Raw genomic sequence first — 22,648 nt, forward strand, 5'->3', positions numbered from 1 at the left:
TCCAGCCCTCCCCTCCCCATTGTCCCGCTCTTCCTCTACTAGCGACAGTCTTCGCGTTACGCATAACACTCTGTTACGAGTTTACAATGCTGTCCTCGTTGCAGAAGGAATAAACAACGAAATCCGACGACTCGGCCTAATCCGCTTAGCCAGCGTTTCGTTCCGCTCCCGAATCGGAAAAGTGCATGTGTCATGTAGTCTAACCGATGATGCCTTTTTTTTTTTTTTTTTTTTTTTTTTTGCTTCTCCGTTTCTGTTTTTGTCTCGGTTCAACACAACTTTCCCCGCAACCGCGTCACGATTTTATTATTTTTTTACATTTTCTTCATAATTTTTCTTTAGCTTAAAAATCTATTTTCTTTATGATATTCATCCATTCCTCTGCTCGTCCCGTGCGAGAAGTCGAATGGCTGGGATTGGGCATGAAGAGAAAGCCACGGCGAGACACGGTGACGACGTTGAATCGGGTGGCCGTCAGCCCCCCCCCCCCCCGGGATACCCGCTCCGCACATGCCGGGACTCTGTTTGGTTTCAGCAATTTTTATACAATCCATCTGTACAATAGTCGCCCTGATGGGCTGGAATCGAGCAGGAATCGGGTCTCGTTGTACTCTCTGTGAGCCATCTTACGCAATAAGATACACAAGGTTGATCACCGTGGGGAGTACAGCTCGTTACCAGTAGTTCTTGTCGGACTCAGGCAGACCACAAGCCTTCATCAATCGGCCTCGTCAATGCGGCATCGACATGTTTTGAATACGCGGTGATGGGATGATTGCCCATTGCACCGACCCTTCCGAAAAAAGTCGGTCCAGGACAGCGAGAGGAAGCTAGGCGGCGGCCCGGGGAAAGGCTAACAGAGGCTCCACTGCGCTAGAGACTAGGGTACCTAGGTGTAGTGGGGGGATATACCCCTCAATGCAACCATCAGGTCTTGTCAACTGCACTTCAGAGATACCACAAATGTCACTCTCAAGAGACCATTATCAGTGTCCAAACCTACACGCGACTTCTGTTGATCTCGTGTCCTGGTTCAAAGGGGTGAATCGGATGGCGAGCGAGTTGGGGGTGGGGGTTGTCCGTTTGGCGACAACAAGCCCGGAGGCCGCAGAGAGAGAAAATGTTGGGAGCAGGTCGAATGAACGGGCCAACAGCAGTCAAGATAGAAAGACGGTCGCAACCCTCCAGACCGTAGCTTGCCACTCTGCAATAGACAGACAGACAGACGATGGGAGGGAGGAATTGCCAAATCACTGAGCAGCTTGAAGGCAGACAGGGTCCAGGGCACAAATCCAAAAAGAGCTTTGCCAAAGTCCGCCTCATCCCAAAGCGAACAGCCCAACGGGAAAATCTCTTCTTTCTTTAGGTGCGGCTTTCCGTGTGGTAGATGTAGGTACCATCCATGGAACAACATCAGCTCAAGACTGTGAGGCTTCCACCACCATGCCTGAAGCTTGAAATCGAGTCGTTGAAGTTGCTTGGTACACATGCTGGATCGTGCACACATCTTGTCTAACCGTGATGGGACTGTGACGGCTTATCCTTTTTTTTCCATGTCCAGGAAACCGGGAAGAGGGACATCAGCGGCTCTCGACCTCTTGTAAAACTGAAGCTCTCTGGCTTGGTTGCCTGGGTCACTCGACTTGCTCAATGTCTCTCTTTTCGGGAGGTGTGTCTAGCCGTGGTGGGGCCCTCGTTGGTTGGCGCTAGAGTGGTCTAAGTGGGAAGCAAGCGACGTGTTGGGCAGCAGTTGGGTTTCAAGCCCCGGTCGGCCGACGTGGTCAAGCTCGATTTGCATCTGATTGGAACCCTCATCCCTTCAACCACCGCAGCTCTCTCTCTGTAACCACCCCCTCCCCCCTCCCCCGACAACTGCATCCCGTCAGTCGCCCGCATTTTGCCGGGTCTCTACCTCTACCTAGGTAGCCATGGCGACTGCTGTGACAAACTCTGCTCGAGGTTATGTAATGCTTCACGGCATCTCAAACCACATGGGAAACGGCGAGAATGGCCTCTCGGATCACAGCAATGCTCAGGGCTGCATGGCGTCCAGCCCAGTATCCCCCTTTGCACAGCAGCAGAAGCAAGCCCAGGTTCCCCCCCAAATGATCCATCACCTGCCTCACTGTTTGACACATTGAAAAAAAGAGAGATCCGTTTGCACTTCATATTGAACGCGGGGGCCACGCCTTTGTGGGTGTCAATATCACCTTCACCACTTTTGCTCTTTTTCACCACCTAGGGATCGTCTGGAATGATGGGGGCCAAGCAGCTATCGGATGGAGAACAGCTTCCAAAAAAGCAACAAGACCAGGATTCACAATCGAGCATTCCATCCCCGACTTTTCCTCTTGTCGCTCACTCCCTGCCCGGAAAGCCTGGGCCAGGAACAGGGACTCAGGTTGGGCTAGCGATGCCCATGCCCTTACCCCTGGAACGGTGAAACCCTGGGGTAAGGGATCCCCGCAACAACAACAATCAAGCTCGACAAGGTCACCTCAACTCCAACGATTTTCCGCTTGGCTGATCATCACCATCTTTTCCCGCTTTGCGTCGCTGAGTCGTTGTGTCGGTCTACCATCTTCTTAGCTCGGTTAGACCTTGGGCAAAAAAGGTCGCACAACCCGGGCTGCAGCGGCACAAGCAATCATCGTCTTCATCACTGACCCTCTGACCCAAGACCAACGGTGTTACGGTGGGAGGTTTATGGGACATGCGGCATGGGGCGCAGTTTGTGTCCTGATCGCTTCTTGTCACACTCGTTCGTTGCGGCCTGATTCTTACCGAATCGACGTGACGCCAGAAATCAAGGTCGGGGATAGAATAGGGACAACAACGACAACACGAAAGAAAACGCCCACAGCGTGCCGTCCCGTCGCTGGAGTCCGGAGAAGACAAGCGATCAGGCAAGCAAAGAGGCTCAAAGGTAAGGCCCGGGCGAACCAGGGACCGATGAGGGGAGGCCCAGATTGTTTCATGTTTCAAAAGTCTGGAGATCGAATATTTACAGCGGACGGCCAACTCTCCCGTCTGTTTGTTTGGGGGCGAGGTAGCCAATCCGAATTCTCGTCAACCCCGGCGCCCGCCCGTTCGCCGTCTCTTGCTACTCAAGCACCGTGGTCCGGTCCCCTCCCATCCCCAGCCAGTGCCATGTGGGAAAGGGTCGCCGAAGAAGAGTCTGGAATTCCGAACGGCTGCCCAGGCAGTCTAAGGGCTCGAACAGCCCCATCTTGGGCGCGATCCAGGTACGTATTCTTCAACCTCACACACCGGGTTTCTGGCCTAAGGTTGCCAAGACTCGACTCACAACGCCACAGAGGCTTTGAGGATCCAGTCCACGACATGTTGACACGACTTCACTTTGACTCTTTTTCTTTGTTTTCCATGACGCGCTACCCACCTGAACTGTAACTCGAGGTAAGGCGTGTCTGCATTGCTGCTGTCAATGAAGTGGGAGAGCGAACTCCAATCACCAACCCACATGGAACTCAGCCAGGCGAGACTTCGAGTGAGGGACGGTACTTATAGAAACCTGAGAATACATTGATCTTTTTCGGTGTGCAGACCGCACTTCTGTAAGAATCACCTAGTTGAGTAAAAGGGCCCCATCGTGGACGTGGCATGAACCACTAGTCCACTTATAGCCTCAAGTTAGACGCTCAAAAAACCTCATGCCAAGACATATCGACAAATGCGAAACAAACGCGGACAAGCGAACCACGATGCTTGTAGCGCGTTTGGGGGAGTCAGAAGCTCGCTGGATTATCAAGCTTTCCCCGTACGGCCTGCAGAAGAGCGGTATAAGATCACAGCTTTCACCCACTCTTGGCCCCACGAACCAGTCGGTAGTCGTCAATAATCGGTCGACGACTACTGACACGCGACTCCACTATGTTGCCCAGTCCACTCATGGTGTCAATAGTCCACAGTCTCCGTCCGGCTACTTCTCCCTCGAATGATGGCAGGGATGGGTCGTTCTTACGAAAAGATCATCCACGACGTCCGACTCTAGACGCTCTTGGTCCCTGAACGGGCCCTGAACATCAACCGGGTCTCAACAATCTGGAGGAAGGCAAGCAGATCTGGCCAGACACCGACGGATAAAGAAACCCGCACCTCAGACGACAAGTTAACGATATGCTCCAATCCGTGGCCACCCAAGATCAATCAAATCCATCTTACCAGACCACATTCGTCGTAAGCCCGGATGAGTAACCCAGTTCCTCCAGCCACTGACAATGTAAATAGACTCGTTTCAGACGGTTTGAGCGAATGGCAGGCAGGCAGTTCCATCCGCGACCCCATCCGTCCATTGATCGATCTATCCATTCGTCCATGCGTCCATGCGTCTATTCTCGGCGGCCAGCATCATGGTCAGGAAATCCATGATCCAAGAATTTCGCCGCATGAACACATGTTCGGACACTTTGCCTCTTTGCGTCTCGTCTCACAACCCGCCGCCTGTCCAGACCGGCGAGTGAGTGAGTGAGTAAGTGAATGAGTGAGTGAGTGCACGACTCGTCGTCGACCAAAACTGACAGACACACAACCGGTCTCCACCAAAGTATCCGGTTCGCGGTCGAATAGGCTTGTCGACGTGTATCGATCTCATTGCCGGGCGGGTGGTGGGTTTCACATTGTTCGAAATGCTACCTACCTACCTACCTAGGCAGACTGTCAGGTACGGACCAGTTGCCTGTCGGGGAGAGATCAGTGAGCGAGTGGTCTATGGTCTGCCACCGACCACCGACTGAGTCAAATCTGTCGGATTCATTATGCTCGTCTAATCTTGATAGGCAGGATGTCCGGTGATGGTGGGTTTTCTTTCAATCAGCGTTGAGGAAATGCAGTGCTGCCGGTGCTGGATAATTGTGGGTAGAGTGGTATGTAGGTAGGTATGTAGTCTATGGGCCGGCCCTCTCTACCCCGATCGATGCCTTTGATATTACAATTTCTCAAGTATCCAGCCCGGACCCGAACCATCAATCGGAGCAAGTGGAAAGTAGTGTACTGCAAAGTGGTTATCTCCCGATTGGATCACTCATCCTTTGCTTACCTTACCTTACCTTACCTTATCCTGCTGACGGATGTCGACTGTTGCAAGAACACACACATGCTTCCGTACGGATGCCGATCGGGAAGGCCAGACTTTTTCGGCTTGGCCTTTCGCTTGAACATCCGCTTCAATTCGCTACATACTCGACCACTACGCCCGATGAACCTTACCTCCAAATTTTGTCTCCCCCGTGAAGTATTATTAGAGTATCGGTCCGTCGTCGCCGTGGGGGGAGTTCCACCAGTTCTCGCTTCCAGTCTGTGTGCTCCGGTGAGTGACCGGTTCGTGAGGAAGGAGCCGCCGAACACATTGGTAAGCGAACTGGGCAAGACCTCAAAAATAGGAAGGCATGATCAAACCATAGGCTATTGACCCTCACCGGCGTGTCTCCAGGCGCGAGCGGGAGCAGATGGCAGGAGCACATGCCACATCAACGCCCTTGAGCGCACCCACTTCCGGTCCATGTTCCTTGTTGTCAATGAAACGACACTCCATCGGGATGGACCTTTCTCTTCTCTCGCACTTCTGTCCTTTCCGCTTTGTCTTCCTTGCACTGCATGATCATTAAACAAATCAGCAAATTCTGCCTCGATATCCTCTCCAGGGTGCCTACTTATGTGCTCAAGCACGTTTGTATTGTCGTGTTTGTTTCGATGTCGATTCATGTCCATGTCGTCCGATAGAGAAAGTCCCCACGATCGATCGGCAATCGCTTCCCGCTGTCGGTAACTGCCGCATGATCCCCATTTTTTTTTTTTTTTTCCATACGCCTCCCGGTCGGTCGTTTCAAAACAAAAACAGTCGCTATACGATCGTCTCCATCACGATCCGACGACTATCGGCACTTTGGCGAAATCCTTGATGGCCACCCGGCGGTGAAAAAAAAGAAAAGAGAAAAAAAAAACGGTCCGAGCTATCTTTGTTGAGGAACGGTTGAGCGGCGGATAAAGTTGTGGATATCATCAATTCGTTGAGTAGTTCTCCCGGCTGTTCCTGCGAGACATTTGTCATTCATCATCAATTGTCTTGTCATGTGGATATCCAAGTGAGGCACGATCCGACTGCCGGTGGATAATCTAAGTATAGAACTTCTTCTCATAGCTTATCGCTTGGTGTGATACGGATGGTTTGTTGTCTTTGAAATGACTGGTAAGCCGCCGATCATGTCGTGATTTATGCGTTTGGGGTGTTTGGGGATTACAACTTTCTTCCGCAGTGTATGCTTCCGGTTGGGATGATGCTGTGGGTTGGGAAAAGTCATGGAAAGAGCCAAGAGCAGGGAAAAGTGCTGGTGGCCGAGCAAACCTGGCGCTTATTCTACTAAGAAGTTCAAGCAAACAATGCTGGCGTGCTTCCCGCTGGCGACTACTCGAAATTTCCTATGGCCACTATGAGGAGCTGAGATATACGGTTTGGAGCTTGTGTTTTTCAAAGGTTTGGACGATTCGCTTCTTAGGGTTGAACGTCGCAAGCTGTCTAGAAGAATGAAGTGAGTCTGTGATCTGATACCACACGGATAATGTTTGTGTATCTCACAATAAGCCAAGCATGAAAAGTGGGAAGTTAATTTCAACGTGATCAAGCACACACCATTCCTAAGGCACCACCAGCTTTACTTCTTACCTCTTCTCACTTAGTTCACTCACCTTAAAGCTCGTCCAGTTTCCACAAGTACCTCGCTCCGTATCGTGCTTCTATATTCTAGTCCATCTTGTCGACTGGCTTGGATCAACCCAGCTTCACGCATATCATCATCACAGATCGATATATTCGTTCTGCAGCCTAGGAAGCGTCATCTTTCCTCTGCACCGGGGCTCAGCTGATCATTTAAAGTCCATCTAGCCGATTCTTGCTTCAAACACTGGTCCCTCACCAACACAACGACACTCTGTCGATATCAACTCTCAGACTCAGTCTGTCCCTTCAATCGTTTTGCCCGGGACTTTTGCTTGCCGTCATCTGACCAGAAGCTTGGACCCCAAGGCCCATGGAAAACCTACCTGTACCAAAGGGAAAGCATTGAACAGGACACTCCTTAATTTCTCCCCATCTTTCCCTCTAAAACACTCCAACCTGTCTCGAAGATGATTCCCTCAATCCAGATTCCCCATAGGCCTACACTTGCCTAGTTGCTTATCCCCAAGCAAAAGCGTCAGTTTTATCCCCCATCTCCACCAACCACCTGGATACCTGTCGGTATCATCACCCCTCTCTCCCTCCAACGATCGCAGGCCCTGGTACGCTCTGGCCTGACTAATATATCCGCAAATACTAGCTTCACAGACATGCCAGATCAAAGCTTCACGTGCCAGCGTGATTTGGTTCGTTCGCTTGAAAAAGGAGGTCGTGAGCTGCGCGAGTGTCCAGACCGACTCTCAATCGTGCCTTCCTTGTCTGGTCTTGCACCGCCAGTCGACGGATCGATCGCACAATCTCTGCAATTCCGCGGACACATCCAATGTTAGCCGGTCGGCCCAAAGTACGTGCCAGACAACGGTGTCGAGGGAAGGTCAAGTCAGGCTCAGGATAGTAGTACCGGTGCCCATGACCACCATGAATGACCTGGTGGTTTAGTATCACGACCGCAAGGGGTTCTCACTTACCTGCCTTGTGCTCATCATATGTCCTCTCCAAGTAACCGTGATCATTCAAGACATTTTGAACGGAAACTTTGTAAAATCTTGTCACAAAGGAACACAAAATGGTCGGCGATGTAAATCAAAAGGGTATCTTGCTAATCTCTAAGGTATCTTACTCTTCCCTAACCATGCGTCGTCTGATCCTGGCCCAGCGGAATGGAAGGGTACCGCTGCTAATTAAATGCATGCAAATACAACCAAGGATCCTCATTATCTCATGGCTCCCCCATCCTCTCTCCCTCCCAGCTCATTTTGAGGTCACCATTTGCCCAGTGATCCTATGTCTAATGTGTATTCTTGGCCCTCTATCAAGTCCCAATATGCGTGAGCGGTCAAGATGCTCAGTGGTGTGAACTCAACGCAAACGCAAAAAAGGTGTCGGAATCGCATGGCCAAAGTTCATCATGTGCTCCTTGTCCCAATCATACCCCCCAATCCGACCCATGGCCTCAGGTTTTGTTCAACTCATAAAGAGATACGCCCAAAGTGTAAGTGCTGGGGAATGGCAGTTCGTTTCGAGATGGTCATAAGATAGCCGCGCTGTGACCTCAGCGCCCTTTGCTTGTCGCTCCCGAAAGATACGATGCAATTAAATAGGGACTGACACAACCAATATAAACGCCGGTGCAATGCAAACCATGCAAAAGAAAAAAGAGTAACGGCCAATGGGCAAAACATGATGGTACAGGGAGTCAATGCATTCGTAAAAGAAAGATCATCCTCGTGAACTAAATATGCCTAAGATTGCATGCTAACGCCTTGGTTGCTGTGAATATGCAGATGTTGCCGGCGGAATATCCCGTAAAGGCAACGAAAACGATTGACGAAAGGCAGGGATAGGCTCCTGATACCGACCCGCTCCGGCCATTGTCAACCCACTATTGGGCATGGCGAATTCTGGAACAATGCCCGTGCGCACCTCGTTCCGCCGCCCAAGCGGTTGATAGTGTAGCTGAGGCGGAGGAATCGGGTTCGGAAGATGGTATTGTTGGAGAAAGGCCGATGGCGGGGGATGAAGCAATGTTTCGGCATGTCGGACCGGTCTGTACGGGCTCGTCCGCTGTTGAAGATATATGTTGGAAGGAGAACTTGCCGACATCGGAGTATGTATGAGCGGCTCGCCGATGGGAGATGAGCCAAGATAAGCCCCGCTTGAGGTCAGGCTGTGCTGAGACTGTAGGCGGTTCGCAGACAAGGCATACTGAGAGGTCGGGTGAGCCGTTGTCGAAGCTGCAACGACGGTCGACGGCGAGACACCAGAGCCGCTGGTCGGCAAGATTGATGGCATGGGAGCAGCCGCCGACGTGGAGTTGACGTAGGTCGCAGCCATGCCCGGAGCAGGTAAAAGGATGGGAGGCAAAGAAATCATGCTCTCCGGTGCGTAGCTGACGCGGGAATAGACTTCACCCGGGAGCGTGTTTGCCGTGGATGATTGAGCGTTGTTCAGTGTCAAGTTTGACACCGACAAGCGCGCTTGTTTCAAGGCCATCTCGCTCGTCGATGGAAGCGGTGCACAGGCAAATTCTCGAGAATTTCTGAGGGCTTCAGGTACCGTTACTGTGGGGTATAGGGTCTCTGAGGAGGCGTACGGCTTCAACGGCGTCCGACGTTTAGCTGGCGGCTCTAAAAGATCAAACTCTGGCATGCTCCTCTTTCGGGTTAAGGGTGTGCTTGCCGGGTTCCAGATTGGGGTTTGGCCGGCGGCATGGGTCGGCCAACCTTGGCCAGAGCTCTGCTTCGCATAGAAACTCGCGCTTGGTGACTGTCCGGCCAGAGTCGGCTGCAGTGGTGAGGGGAAGTGCTGGCCTGTTGTGGGAGAGGGCAAAGCCGAAACGGGGAGGGCGTTTGGTGACGGTGCCAACAGATCTGCTGGTGAAGAAACTTGTCGCGCTCGCTCCAGATATTCGCGAAATCTAGCCAGCTTAACCAGCCATTCTTCCCACTGCTTCTCGGTGACCAGAAGACTGTATCGCATATTTCCCAGAAACTCAACCTCCATAACATGGATCTCGTTCACCGAAAGCTGGGACACCTCAGACCACGTCTTGTTGGTGTATGTGTTGTCGTCGAGGAACTTATTTGCTAACATCAGCGCGACCGTAAGCAGCCGATACTCACTGCCTGGGAGCCCATGCATTTTGGGGTTCAGAACCTTGAGTCGATGGATGTACAAGAGAGACAGAAGAATAACATTCTGTGTCACCTGGGTAGTCGACAAGAGGTTGTGGACCCATTTCTTGAAGTTGGGGCAAGCGATGGCGGGTCCCTCGATCCGTCGTACAGGGGCGGCACCTGGACGAAGGGCATCGTATGTCGCGGCCCGCTCAAGTACTTTTGAAGTTTCGAACCAAAACAGCGCTGTCAGATCGGCCACCAAATCCGAGAGACTTCCGCCTTTGGGACTGATACATGCCGGAACCTGCAAGCTGTGGAGTGCCATGGCGGCATCCCGCTTCGAGATCTCCTGTTCTCGTCTGATGGGGCTGGGTGAGGGCGGTCTTGAGGGCCGCTGTGAAGATGGCTTCCGTGATTGGTGCTGCTGCTGGTACTGCTGCTGTTGCTTCTGCGAAACGTATTGTTGTTGGCGTTGCTGCCGCGGTGGACTTTGCTGCCGTGACTGGTGCTGCCGCTGTTGGTATTGCTGATGCTGCTGGGCATAACCTCGCTGTGCCGAACCTGAATTCGAGCTAGTAGACGAAGCGGCAGTCGACCATTGCTGTGGGTTGGGAAGGTAAAGTGACTGTGTGTCCGAGTAAGAACACAGTGACTCGGAGTTGTTAAACATGTGGGCCAAATCTCGAGGCGGCCTTTGGGACACAGCACTACAACTGGAAAGTGCCGGCAGAGTTGGATGAGTGTAAGACCTATGTTGTTCGTAGGAGGGAGTCAACTTCGGCACTTGGTATGTGGTACCCATGTCGTTGTCGTATGGCGGCGTCTGAAGACCACCGGCACTGCTTGGATTTGAGTTCTTGATGAGGTTTCCGTAGCGACGCCAGCCAGATACGAGTGATTGGGTTGTCCACCGATCGGCAGGAGACTGATGCTGACTTGAGAAGGGCGACGAGGAGGGGAGAGGGTTCTGACACCGCGTCCTGGCGAGATACATGCCGCGAGAAAACTCCTTCTTACGGCGGGGGAAACAGCGGATATGACGTGGTGGGGGGGAAAAAGTCCGACGACGACAAGTTACTACTGCACCAGTGATTGTAAGTGAGCAATTGGTGAAGTTGATTTGACGATATGGCTTTCAAATCTGGATCAGAACTCTGAGGTCAGAAGGAACCCCCGCATATGGTGACGCCTGGACGGCAATTGCTTCCTTCTCGTTTTCTCTGCCGCCGTGGTCTGTTTTTTTTGGCAATTTGAAACTGGACTGCGGAGATCGAGGACAGGAAGGGTCTTGGTGAATGTAGCTTGTATATCGCTCCTTCCAATATCGAATTCGAACGTGCTCTTGCCGGCAGTCCAAGGCAGGCGCGAAAGGGCTAGCGCCGTCGCGCGTGGATGGCTCAGAGGCAACTTCCAAAGTGCTCCGGTCGCAAGTCGTTAACCGGATCGAGGAAACGAGCTTCCTGATTCAGGTACTGTACCGGGCCAAGTGGTGTGTCGCTTCTTTGACCGTAGTCCTTTATGGAGAACGCCTCCCTTTGCGACAGGACAAGCTCGGATCAAGATGGACGCAATGAAGCTTTGTCTGTGGAGGACCCTCTTCGCTGCTGGAATGACACCCTGGACTGGCAAAGAACAGGATATAGCATGGAGGGAAGAAGAAGAAAGGGGGAAGATTCGAGTCGTTGGTACCCGGGCCCGGGTCCGTGTCGTGTCGTGTCGTATCGTGTCGTGTCCAGTCGTTCTCGCGATCGAGGTAATGCGGGCGTGGTCGTTGCCGTGGATGTCCGTTGTTGTTCGTGTTTCCTCTCTACCTTGCACACACGTCCACCGTGACCTTTTCTGGCGACAATGGAATGGTGGTGACGGGATGATGAGGCACTGGTCACAGCGAAGCCCCTGGTGACGACGGGTGATGCTCTGAGGCTGAAAGGGAAAGCAGAATGAACAATAAGTCGAAGGTTGAAGGGGGGGGAAGGGATACCGGTCAGGGTACCTCTATCTCTAGGGATGGAGGAGGAGAATAATGAAGGAAACAGAAAGAGTCGAGGTGAAAGCCTCCATTTCCTCTGCCATGATCCATGTTGGGTTTTGGGATGAAGGAGGTCATGGTCCCGTCACGGTGTTCCGTTCGATTGCTTCGTCTTTCCCCGTCGTGGTTGCGTACTAGTATGTATCCGTATCGGGTGAGTACCAAAAAAGTGAATTTGGGAAGCGTGTCAGTGGGGATCCCATGTTTCCATGTTGGTTCAATGCTTGTCTGCTTCCACAGGTCACTCCGTTGCAGGTCACTGCCACTAGCGGACCCTGGTCTTGTGGTCTGGTCTGCACATTCCCATGTCCCGTTTTCCACTTGTTCCTCTTGCGAGAACCCGGGACCCGCTGCCAGTGACAGTCTCTTTTTTTTTTTTTGAGGTACGGTGATACATATCTCTTTCCTGCTTACATCCAGGGCGCATGTACGTATGTACTGCGTACTAGGTAGGAGGGGGGGGGGGGGGGCCGACTGACCAGCAATGGAAATTGCATCCAAGCCATTCTCACGCATATTTGATCTTGCTGAGCCAGAGATTGTTGCATCGCGACCTACCTCTAGGTATTCGGGCTTGGTACTTAGCTACTCACGCAACATTCAGCAAGTATCACTGATGACCGAATGTCGTTGTCAGCACATTCCGAATCTTCCTCAAGGTTTTGGTGCTGGCCACTCACGGCCCGTCTCTTGTCGGGTCCCGGATGCAAAAAGGAAAAAAATAAAAGGCAGAAGGCTCCAGCAGCTGCGTCCAGTTGCCCACCGCCGGTCGCGTAAAGTGCCCTCCTTTGCTCGACATCTGGCTTCAGTGTGGAACAGGCAGATCCAGTCTTCCGCCAACGTTGCCTCTGACTGGCTGGATGGTCTCTGCTCCATTGGGTCGATGGGTGGATCAGGTCACGCTTACCAAGGAGCGGTCCGGGGTCTTTGCCATTTTCCAACCCTTCATTGAATGCGCTGCATGGCCATGGCCGCTCCTTGGCTCCTTCCACTATGATTCTTGGCCTTGTACCCCCGTAGAAAAGAGCAAGCAGGACCGGAAGTGTGGACAGGAAACAACTCGAATTGTTGCGAGTCGGTGCCGGTCAATCAAGACTGTTAGGTGGTGTAGTGTACTTGGATAGGTGCGTACTTGCTGCTACTCCCGTAATTTGGCTTTTGATTTGTCAGTTGTTAGCGTCTTACGAGTTGCCGTGCCTGACTGAAGAATGGATGGTGGTGGTGGTGAGGTAGGTACCGGTAGGTAGGGGCAGTGAGTGGGCAATGGGCACACGGACCGGGGATCCACAAAAAGAACCCTTCTACCAATTCAATTACACCTTTCCACTTAAGTCCCTAGCTGGCAATGCTCTCACTCGAATACTGGGCCACTGGCGCACACACACCCTGGACACACACACACATTGGCACTGCAGTTGTATACACTACGGTAGTGCATTTCGGCTGTCTTTTCCCTCATTCCCATCAGTCAGTCCCAGTCGTGGATCAGAAAAAAAAAGAGAAAAAAAGAGAAAAAAAAGGTAAAGGTCTCGGCGAGGATACGAACACATTGGCAGGCCACGCGGTTTGAGCGACTTTTCACCTCGTTTCTCTTTTTTATCTCAGAATTCCATGAAAACAGGTTAGCGCGTCCGGAGATCCATTCATGTTGACCTCATCCCTGCCGTCAACGGCGTCTCCTTTTGTGTCCCTCTGGTCGGGATCCAGCACACACACACACACACACACTGACACACCACATTGCGACTGAGGTCAGCGTCACCGGACTAGCGCAAACCACAGACCGCCAGCCGAAGCTGGAGAAGAACGTGCTACACGTACTGCGTACATACATAACGTACCTATAGGCCTAGCTGACCCGGCCCTGTCCGGACCATACTGTACGGCTCCTCCTCGTTTGTACAATCCGAAGTTGCAGCACCACACAATTCCCCCCTCCCCCTTTAGGCCCCTAGTTCTAAAGAGTTGTTGTGGCCCATACATAAACTTGTCCAGCCAACATAACAGCAGCATGTGTATAACGAAACTCACATCGAGTGGCACCAACACCAACCAAGTGCAACACCAGTCATGCCAGCCGGGGTTGAGTGTCTGGAAAGTCAGTCACCTTATTGGTTTGTTGCTTTCGCTTGCTCGTGCTATCTGAGCCCTGATACGGCCCGACGTCAGTTGGCGTCAGATGAAGGAAACTGAGCGGTTTTGCCTGTCTGCCTCGCCCTTCAAACGCATTACCATGTTCGGCCCGTGCTGGACCTGGTGTTTCACGCAGGAAATGGATGCATAGGTAGAAGAGGAACTGCTAGGACTGGAACATTTGTTCACGCACTGTTATCGTCGGAGTGACCAGTGACCATCATCTTTGCCGTGTCGAGCATCATCCCTCGTCGCTGGCTGTTGATGCAGTGGAGAAACAAGGACCACTTTATCACCAAAAGTAAAAAGGAGGCACGGGCTCTGCGTTGCTTGGCTTCTCCTGGGGTTTGGCTCGCCATCCATTGATAGCTTGCTGAAAAAGCCTCGCCCACCGTCCAAGCCATCGATGCCCTGTACGGTATCAGTCGACCAATCAAAAGTTGACGCCGCGTTTCCAGAGGCAAAAGGCAACAGTGTCGATTGGCGCGTTCCAAGTGGCTGGCCCTTCTCCCTGTCTCCAACTTTCCATCCTCTCTCCATGCCACCAAAAGGGGGGTTTATCCATGACTTAAACCTCGGTGCATGGCCTTCGCCGTCTATCCAAAAAGAATTATGCCGTGATCGAGAAGCGAAACCACTTGTTCTCCGGCCAGCATCGCGTCACGACACCCACACAACCTTGTCAAAGATTGATGAAGAGTGCAACGCTGGAGTGCTATTGAACACACAAGCCGCCCACCAGAGTCCCTCTTTCAATAAACCCTTCGCCGGAACGATCAACCGCCACGGAACTCGCCCACTCAAGGTCCCTCCCTCCCTCCCTTGAACTTACTGTGCTGCCGCCGGGCCCAGGCAAAAGGCCTCCCCTGAAGTCACTCGTGCGTCTCCAGCTTTTCTCATCCGGAAAGTCTGGAAATAGAACGCCTCACGATGCATCCAACATGACTTCTAGACCTCCGACTTGGAGACATAGCACATCGCATACGCACACACAAACGCACGCGCACACGGGCGGGATCCTCTTTATTACCTAGAGCTGAATGATTGATGAGCGCAGGTCGATCCGAGGTCGCTCGCAGGTCTGTACACTACACTAGTACTCTGCCATTTCCAGAAACATCATGATGAGCACAACCTGGAGGAGCTGGTTGTGAAATGGAGTGTCAGCGACCCGCTCTTTTTCCCGCCTCTCTTCCCCATCTCTAATCTTGACTACCATCTCAATCGTTCCGGATCAGAGTCTTGCCAAATTCGCTTTGGTTGGAGTGATCTCCCCTTTGCGGAAAGACGACAAAAACTCAAAAAGCCTCGGCTCCGTATGGAATGCGTCCAAACCTTGCGTAGTTTTGATGCGACAATCAAACGACATAACCCTTATCCTGGAGGAGCATCACGAGTATAGAGCATGTATGTCTTTTCTCGGCCAGCAACAGCCGAGCCCCAGCTGTGTACGTACGGTAGTGTAAGCGTACCACACACGGTCATGGCACTGCAACGCATTTACTCCGGGGAGAGGTGTATGCCGTTATGCATCCGTCCTAGTTCCCTTTGACAGCTCTTGCGTCTTCCGTATCCCTTTCCAGACAACCGCCCTTTGCCATGCTGGTCAAGTCTGGAAATTTCCAACCGACTGATTGCGGTTGTGCCAGCTTTGCCAAGGCCATCAAAAGAGGGCGTGTGGGCGGCGGCGTGGAAGAACCGACATAGGTATACCAAAAGGGCCAGCCAGGAGCAAAAGGCTTGGTTATCGATCTGCAGCGCCAGCAAATTGCTTTATTCGCAACTGTTGCGGGGCGCGCTCATTCACGAACAAAGTTACTCCAAAAAGTTGGATCCCGTCTTGTGTTTCGCACATATCTAACATCCCGTGCGAACGGAACGTGAAGCTCGTGGCAGAATGACTACACACGGACCGGATCCTTTGACATCGTCGAGGTCATCAGTTGACCGCGCCATCGCCCCCGACTTGTAGCTCCCTGTGGCCTACATAAAACATATTGAACATATCTGAAGGGCGGCGGCGGTGCGGCATGATGGAGAAATGAAACAGCGGAATCCTGCGCCTATGCCAGGTAATCAAGGTAACCAATTTGCTGCGGGCTTATAGCCATGTACTTTGTCGGTGCATGGATGTTCAAAACCTCTGAAAACTCATGTGTATCCATCCGTAATGGTTGATCGGTTCTCGATCTGCCTAACGACCTGGTCCGAATGGGGACGAAAGAGAGTGGTGGTTGGGATTGGGGACACAGCTCAAGGATGAACGCCGTTCAGAATCAACAACCCCACCGGCTTCTACTGCTGAATGGTGTTAACCCGATCCTGTACGCGCATAGCATACTACGTACTGCGTACATGGTGCACGCATCTGCACCATCAGAATATCGCCGGATCGAACAAGAAAGCGAATGGAACCACTTTCCATCACCAACGCGGGTTTACGAATCCGAAGGACGGATGAGCAACAAACTTTTTCCTACCTTGAAGTTGCGGAGCCTTGTCTCGAAATATCCATCCTGTCGGCGCTTTTGGAATTTGAATGCACAACTTGGTTCTCAGCCGTCTCGGACTAGGTTTTTGGGTACGAGTACGCGCAGTTCCAAAAGCCTTGGGTTTGCCATGCTTGCAAACCATGTCTTTTGGAGCTTCCAACTGTACGGGATTCTTGTTTAAAATAATGAAAATCAATAGTAGCTGGAGAATAATTGCCTTTTACCGTAGTAGGTCCAGAGAGGTGCCGCGGCTGGATCAAAGTTTCTTGATTGCCTGTACCACCCCCCCCCCCCCCCCCCCCCCCGGGACTTGATTTGGTCTTTGAAATCTTGCTGTAACCAGCACTCTCGATGTATGGTGAGGGAGGGGTATACACCCACTTTGTCGCATCGCTTGCGCTTGGGGTGGGTAGGAGTCGGAGTCGGATCGGATAATGAATAATGTTGGTCGGCGACTGCCTGGGACAATTGGTGCTTCAAAGCAGCATCATCGTATGTCGTCAGCCCGCGTGAATGAAAGGAATTAGCCTTCATTCTCGGTGGCATGCAGATCCTACGATGTTGAGCGACGCCGTACAATTAAGAAAAAAAAAAAGCCTGCGTGTTGCGGAATTGCTACCTCCAGTCTTCTTTGCCAGCTTGCCAGCCTCTCCACCCTTTCCAGGATCCGGCGTTACTAGTGTCTGGTTTGTATGGGACCATTGAGCTTCAGAAGTCGACAAGCGAAGTCGTTCAATACACCAAAGCACTTGACGAACTGGATCCCCCGTACATGGAGGTTCCGGGGCATGCACACCCGGGGAACCTTGACCTGGGTTTCGTGAGCAGTATCCGTTTTGTGTTTAGTTGCAAGCAGGCAGTCAGTCAGTCGGCCATCATCGGTTCTTGATTGCTTGCCAAAGAGAGGTAGGATTTCCATTTCATACACATACCGAGCAAGACGATAATGAGCATGAAGCGGCAAAGACCACTTTTACCTGGCCTGGTGCACAGATTGTTGGCAAGATAAAGGGTGGAATCCAATTCCATTTCTATAGTCCGAAACGAGACGACATTGTAACCGGCATGGGGGCACGGTCAACAAGACTGCAACGACAGGAGGAATTGCATGTTGGCAACCGAACTCGGACAAGAACATGAGGGACAATTGACTGCGGATGGAACGGCTTGGGCGGTACATTTTGCCCAGCTATCAAACGCCAACGAGATAAATGACTGAGGCGGTCCGTGGCCCTCCTTCTTCAGCCCGGTTAGCGTTTCTTTTGGTGTCGGAGCCAAATATGATGAGTAACCAACCCAGTAAGATATCAGATCCGTATCCGTCTGGTGTTGTGTAATTTTCCTTGTGCTCTGCTTCTGCTGATGAATGGATGGATGGATGGATGGGCACGACGGATGGATGGGATATGCTGCATACCTTATGATGTCCGTCCTCATCTTGGCTGCGACACGTACTGGTCCATTTAATGACAAGATCACAACTTTTTCAATTTGCTCGCCTTAGAGACTCAGGCGCCTGCCTGGACAAAGCCAGAGACAGAAAAAAGACATGGAAAGGCAAGCGCACTACACTTTCCATTTGTGTTCGGCTTCGACTTTCCATGTCTCGACAGTTAAGTTCTCATTGGTTCCCTCGAGACATTAGGAAAATGGATGGTTCGAGCATCGCGAACCGTCACGGCGGTCACTTTGTTGATTTGCTAGGAAGGTATGTACGCAGTACTGCATAGTACGTACCTCTCTCTATCTCTAGTGTACACTACATACCACACAGCACTCAGCAGCAGGACCTTAAGGTGGTGGAGAACGCCCAACTGAACTGTGACCATTCCATCCCTTCCTTTCCTTGAGAGCCCGTACAGTGTGACAAACGATTGTTCAATTTTGTCGCGGGTCACCGTCTTCGTTTGTCGCTTTCGATAGCATTTGCAGCAATGTGGAAGTGGCCCAAGGTGGTCAGCCGCTTTTCTCCCAGGCGAGCTGCCAGTGAGACACGCCAGACAACAACAAGCAAGCTGCGGTTAGTTTGATTGGATTGGGATGTATCATGTCATGTCACACTGGGGGTGGTATTTTGAAACCCGTTTTCTCTTGCCGCACAACTTATTTTTTTATTTTAATTTTTTTCGTTATTATCACGGTCGGTCGAGTCAGCTAACTGTTGCAGTGGCCGTAATGGGAATCCAACTCCAAACAACAACAACAAAAAGCAGCCGAGCAGGTTGTAACCAAGAGCCAGGCGCTCCAACTGCAAGTTGCATGGCTGCATGGGTGGATGGCCTCTCTGGCGAAATCTCAAATGAATGGAGCGTCCGCTCACCCACCCGCGCGCGCCCCATCGTCAAGTGACGCGGACGGGCACGGCAGGGTGGACCCGGGGAAAGGTACTTCTAAAAGTACCTAGGAGGATGGTGGACAGCCGTCGAGCAGCCGGACATTGCAGTGGTGTCGCCATCGCCCGCCGGAGTGCCCTGTGACAATTGGCAATTGATTCGCTCTCGAGCTAGTGGTCTCTCTTTTTTTTCACTTTGACGCCGCGTTCCAGTCCCTTGTTCCCCAGCAACTCTACCTTCCAGCACTAACAATGCCTAGTAGTATTACTGGCAAATGCTGGCAAAATACGTCGCTGGATCGTTGTCGCATAGGCAGATATGTGCCGCACTCTGCACTGCGTAGGTAACATCAACATCCCATCCTCATCAATACGCCCCTTTTTTTTTATCGCACCTTAAAACTTCATTTGGCAATGAAAGGCAACTGCTTCCTCGGCTGGACCTCATAAAGTCACATCAGTCATGTGGCTTGTATAACCTCCCGGCGGAGCCTTGTCATCGTCTTCGTCGGTTTCGCCTCCCCATGCCTGCTCGGATTTCTCTTTGGTCTTTTGGTGATCTCGATCTTAAAAGGCTAAATGTTTGCCGCTTCCGTCGTGCCCGCGATGAGCGCAAACTCTTTGTTTCGTGTAACGCCGTCTTGCCGTCACGTCTCGATATGACCTAGCAGGGCGTGTATATGCTAATACATAGTACCTAGTCTGTTTGCAACTCTTTCGGCGGGCCACTGCTTTGACGGAGAGATGTTTCGAAAGTGGCGGGCCTGAAAGCATGGATTTGATAGACACCACTTTCCCGTACTGCACTGTTTATCTGTGGAAGGGGATAGACAGGTCACACCCATTATTTATCCTTTACAGATCGTATTCGATGGATGGGGGTACGTGAAATATCGTTGGCGCAGGCTTACCGCCCACCTCTGTGGTATTGGGCTGGTTGTCCTCTTTGATTGAGGACTTCCTGGGGTCCTGGCTACATAACACGACTTCCAAACCATCCCCATTTCGCTTGATTGCAAGTTTCCCTCCTAATACATCTGATGTAACAGGAAATTTCACCTGCCCCGCGGGCTCTGGTCAATTCGAAAAGCTATGTCCGGTCAAACACGACGGCATCAGGTCCAAGCACCATATCCGCTACGACGGCCTTGGCTGATGAGGGCCTTCAAAGACGAGCATATGCCCTGCATCTTGCTATCATTTGAGGAAACTTCGAGACCACCTCCCAAAACATGGCTTTTTGTGTCTGTAGGCATACATGCAACGAATGGCTTGGGGGCGAAAGCACCCTGCTCCAAATTCGTAAATCTATCACCGGTAAGAATGTGAAGAGTAGGCCCTCCGACCTGGTCTCGCCCGTGGTGACGGATGCTACCATGACACCAATGAGGTGACCTCTGACTGAACATCTCGTTGAAACCTGTCATGAAAGTATTCAATATGGCGGGTTGTCAGTAGCAACTGCCCGAAAGCATGTCCCCTACTTCCAGCTGAAGCGCCTAGCAGCACCCTCGCCTTCATGCCCAACTGCGGCCCTCGAGATGAAAGCAGTCGGTTTGAAAAGCGAATTGAAAAGAAAAACTGACAAAAGCCTCGAGTTCCGACTCGGAAGGTGATGCAAAGACTAGCCGTCGATCTGTGTGTGGGAGTCTTCGTCATGCCACCAGCAGGCATAACTTGAGAGAGTGCATAACAGGGTGCACGGGCCATGCGTAACTGAGGTCATTCGCGGAGCCTTCGGTGAATCTGTATAGCATCGGCGTTGGAGTCGCAAAACCGCCGGTGCTTCCCGTCTCCCCAACTCCAAAACCGTCACGGGCAAGAAGATGATTTTTGCGCTAAGCAGTAGGTCCAAGTTTGAAGCGGGTGGGTGGCCTGCGGGTGAATGAACTTGCATGCTCGACGCCCTCACTGAAGACGGTCGAATTCAATCGCTGGTTTCATCTCGTCCTGGCGCGAATTTGGAGTCATCCTTGCACCACTCCTTACCACTTGAGACCGGTGATCACCGACGGCGACGGTCATTTTTTTTCCGATCGGATCACATGGCGGTTGGCAGTGAACTGGGCCTCTCTAGACACCCTCGCAGTCCGAACCCCAGTCAGCATTGCGTATGAGTGACTAAACTAGGGCAAACCACTGTCGTAAAGGTCAGTCGAAGGTTGGCTTGAATGGGGTTATATCGATGGATCATAGAACTGCGATATCGACCTCGTCGATGGACAATGCGCGTACCACAAAAGCCCATTGTGTAGGCTGAATACGTGGGTAGGATTTTCCATGTCCGTCAATGGCCACTGGGAGTACGCCGAGTGCGCCGAGTGTGCCGAGCGATGGGTGGCAGGATGGTTCGGGGCTCGGGTCAGTCGGGACCCTGGATGGTCGACACATGTGCCTTCTTTTTTGGACCGACAACAGCAGTATTTCAGCGTTTGGAAAGTGTCCTTGTGATACGAACCTGACATAAATGACCTCGTAGCCTGCCTATCTGGAGGCAACAACCGGAGTAAAACACGGCTTCACAACCGAAACAGGGCGCGATTCAGGCAGAAACAACGGCATGTGAACTCAGCTGTTCGAGGTGATGGTCAGAAAGACAGGACGACGATGGCGCAAACCCCATGTGCTTGGGGGCTGATAGGCTGGCTGAAGACAACCAACGACCAACAGACAAACATGTGCGTGCCTCTCTGTACGCGCGCGTGCCCGTTAATATGATTCGAGCCCTGCGAGCAACATTGGCCCAGACATGGAGCATATCTCATGTTTGCCGTCGGCTGTGTCTTTGGTCTCCTAACGTGAGGCGTAGTTTGACTTCAACCACCGTTACCCCACGCTCTATGTCAGCCACTCCGCACATTGCCCATCCGCGCTCTGCCACAACTGGACGTGATAGATCGGAAACAAAACCAAGAAAGTCCGTACTACCGATTGTGCTTGGTCAAGTCGCATCGGAGGGCAATTGTTGGATCATGAGCCTGGTGACGGTAAAGTGGAGTGGTGATGTCGGAGTTGGTGACAATGTACTCATTGTTCGGATCAGAGTGGTTGCCGTGCATATCCAATAAGGCACAGTAATCATTACCTCTAGTTCTAAATGTACTGCCTCCGTATAAGCCAGCATATCGATCGACCTTTGTCTCGCTTATCACGCAGACAGCCATTGCATGTCAAATCTCGGCAAGTCAGTCCCAGTCTGTGCAGGTATCAATTTGGCATGGAGAAAAGCCATCATGAGAGATACTCATCTTCACACATCCCATCTTGTGTCATGGAATAACATCGTGACGGCAGACATTACTGGAAACACAACTGGGTTTTAGTTCAAATCGGACGTGTACGGGTGTGCGCATGCAAGTACCATCGTATGCGCAACACAGCAACTTTTACAAGGCCATTCGGACTTCTAATCCTGCCGATTCTCGTGCGGAAACAATTTTGTTTGTGGCCTCCAACGAAAGGAAGCTGTGGTGCGCTTTAGCACAATGCCCACTCCATAGTACATACGCACCGCGTAGGTAGATATTCAGGGATTCCGGGTTGCTTGTGGTCCCTTTTGTCCGATGGCGGATTGGGAAATGACGGGCTTCGTGATGGATGCCTGCAGCCTGGACTGATTGTTGAAGATCAAGAAGAAGGAGAAGCGAACCTGGAAGTCAGATGCCGTGCCGTGGTGGCGCGAGGTTGCCTCAATGGGGACTGGCAGGCTGGAACATTGTGTCCATTTGAGACGTGATTGTTCTCCGACCAGGCGGCAGCACAAAACTTGCACGGTTGCCACCATGTTTCTGCTTCAGCTTCCGGAGTCGCAGCACTCCGCATGAGAGTGGTGATCAGGAATAAGATCTAGAT

At 51.9% G+C, this 22,648-nt stretch overlaps 3 protein-coding genes and 1 non-coding gene across 4 annotated transcripts; 2 read left to right on the forward strand and 2 right to left on the reverse strand.

The window, feature by feature from the left end:
* Positions 1-3,861: 3,861 nt before the first annotated feature.
* NCU14106 lies at positions 3,862-5,043 on the forward strand. Its single transcript, XR_897844.1, has 2 exons — positions 3,862-4,197; positions 4,249-5,043. It is a non-coding gene; the product is annotated as a ncrg148 (non-coding RNA).
* Positions 5,044-7,763: 2,720 nt separating this feature from the next.
* On the reverse strand, positions 7,764-12,047 carry NCU05726 (mucin). Its single transcript, XM_957819.2, has one exon. It carries the CDS (start codon positions 10,802-10,804, stop codon positions 8,447-8,449), a length of 2,358 nt encoding a protein of 785 aa, XP_962912.2. The 5' UTR covers positions 10,805-12,047; the 3' UTR covers positions 7,764-8,446.
* NCU16618 (hypothetical protein) lies at positions 11,047-11,945 on the forward strand. Its single transcript, XM_011395716.1, has one exon. The coding sequence runs from the start codon at positions 11,372-11,374 to the stop codon at positions 11,711-11,713; it is 342 nt and encodes a 113-aa protein (XP_011394018.1). The 5' UTR covers positions 11,047-11,371; the 3' UTR covers positions 11,714-11,945.
* Positions 12,048-20,364: 8,317 nt separating the features above from the next.
* Positions 20,365-21,319, reverse strand: NCU05728 (hypothetical protein). The gene is made up of 2 exons (XM_957791.2): positions 21,032-21,319; positions 20,365-20,935 (listed from the first exon to the last, which is right to left on the reverse strand). Exon 2 carries the CDS (start codon positions 20,691-20,693, stop codon positions 20,421-20,423), a length of 273 nt encoding a protein of 90 aa, XP_962884.2. The 5' UTR covers positions 20,694-20,935; positions 21,032-21,319; the 3' UTR covers positions 20,365-20,420.
* Positions 21,320-22,648: the final 1,329 nt, after the last annotated feature.

The sequence above is a fragment of the Neurospora crassa genome, linkage group III (genome assembly GCF_000182925.2).
Source record: "Neurospora crassa OR74A linkage group III, whole genome shotgun sequence".
In the NCBI taxonomy this organism is placed as follows: Eukaryota; Fungi; Ascomycota; class Sordariomycetes; order Sordariales; family Sordariaceae; genus Neurospora; species Neurospora crassa.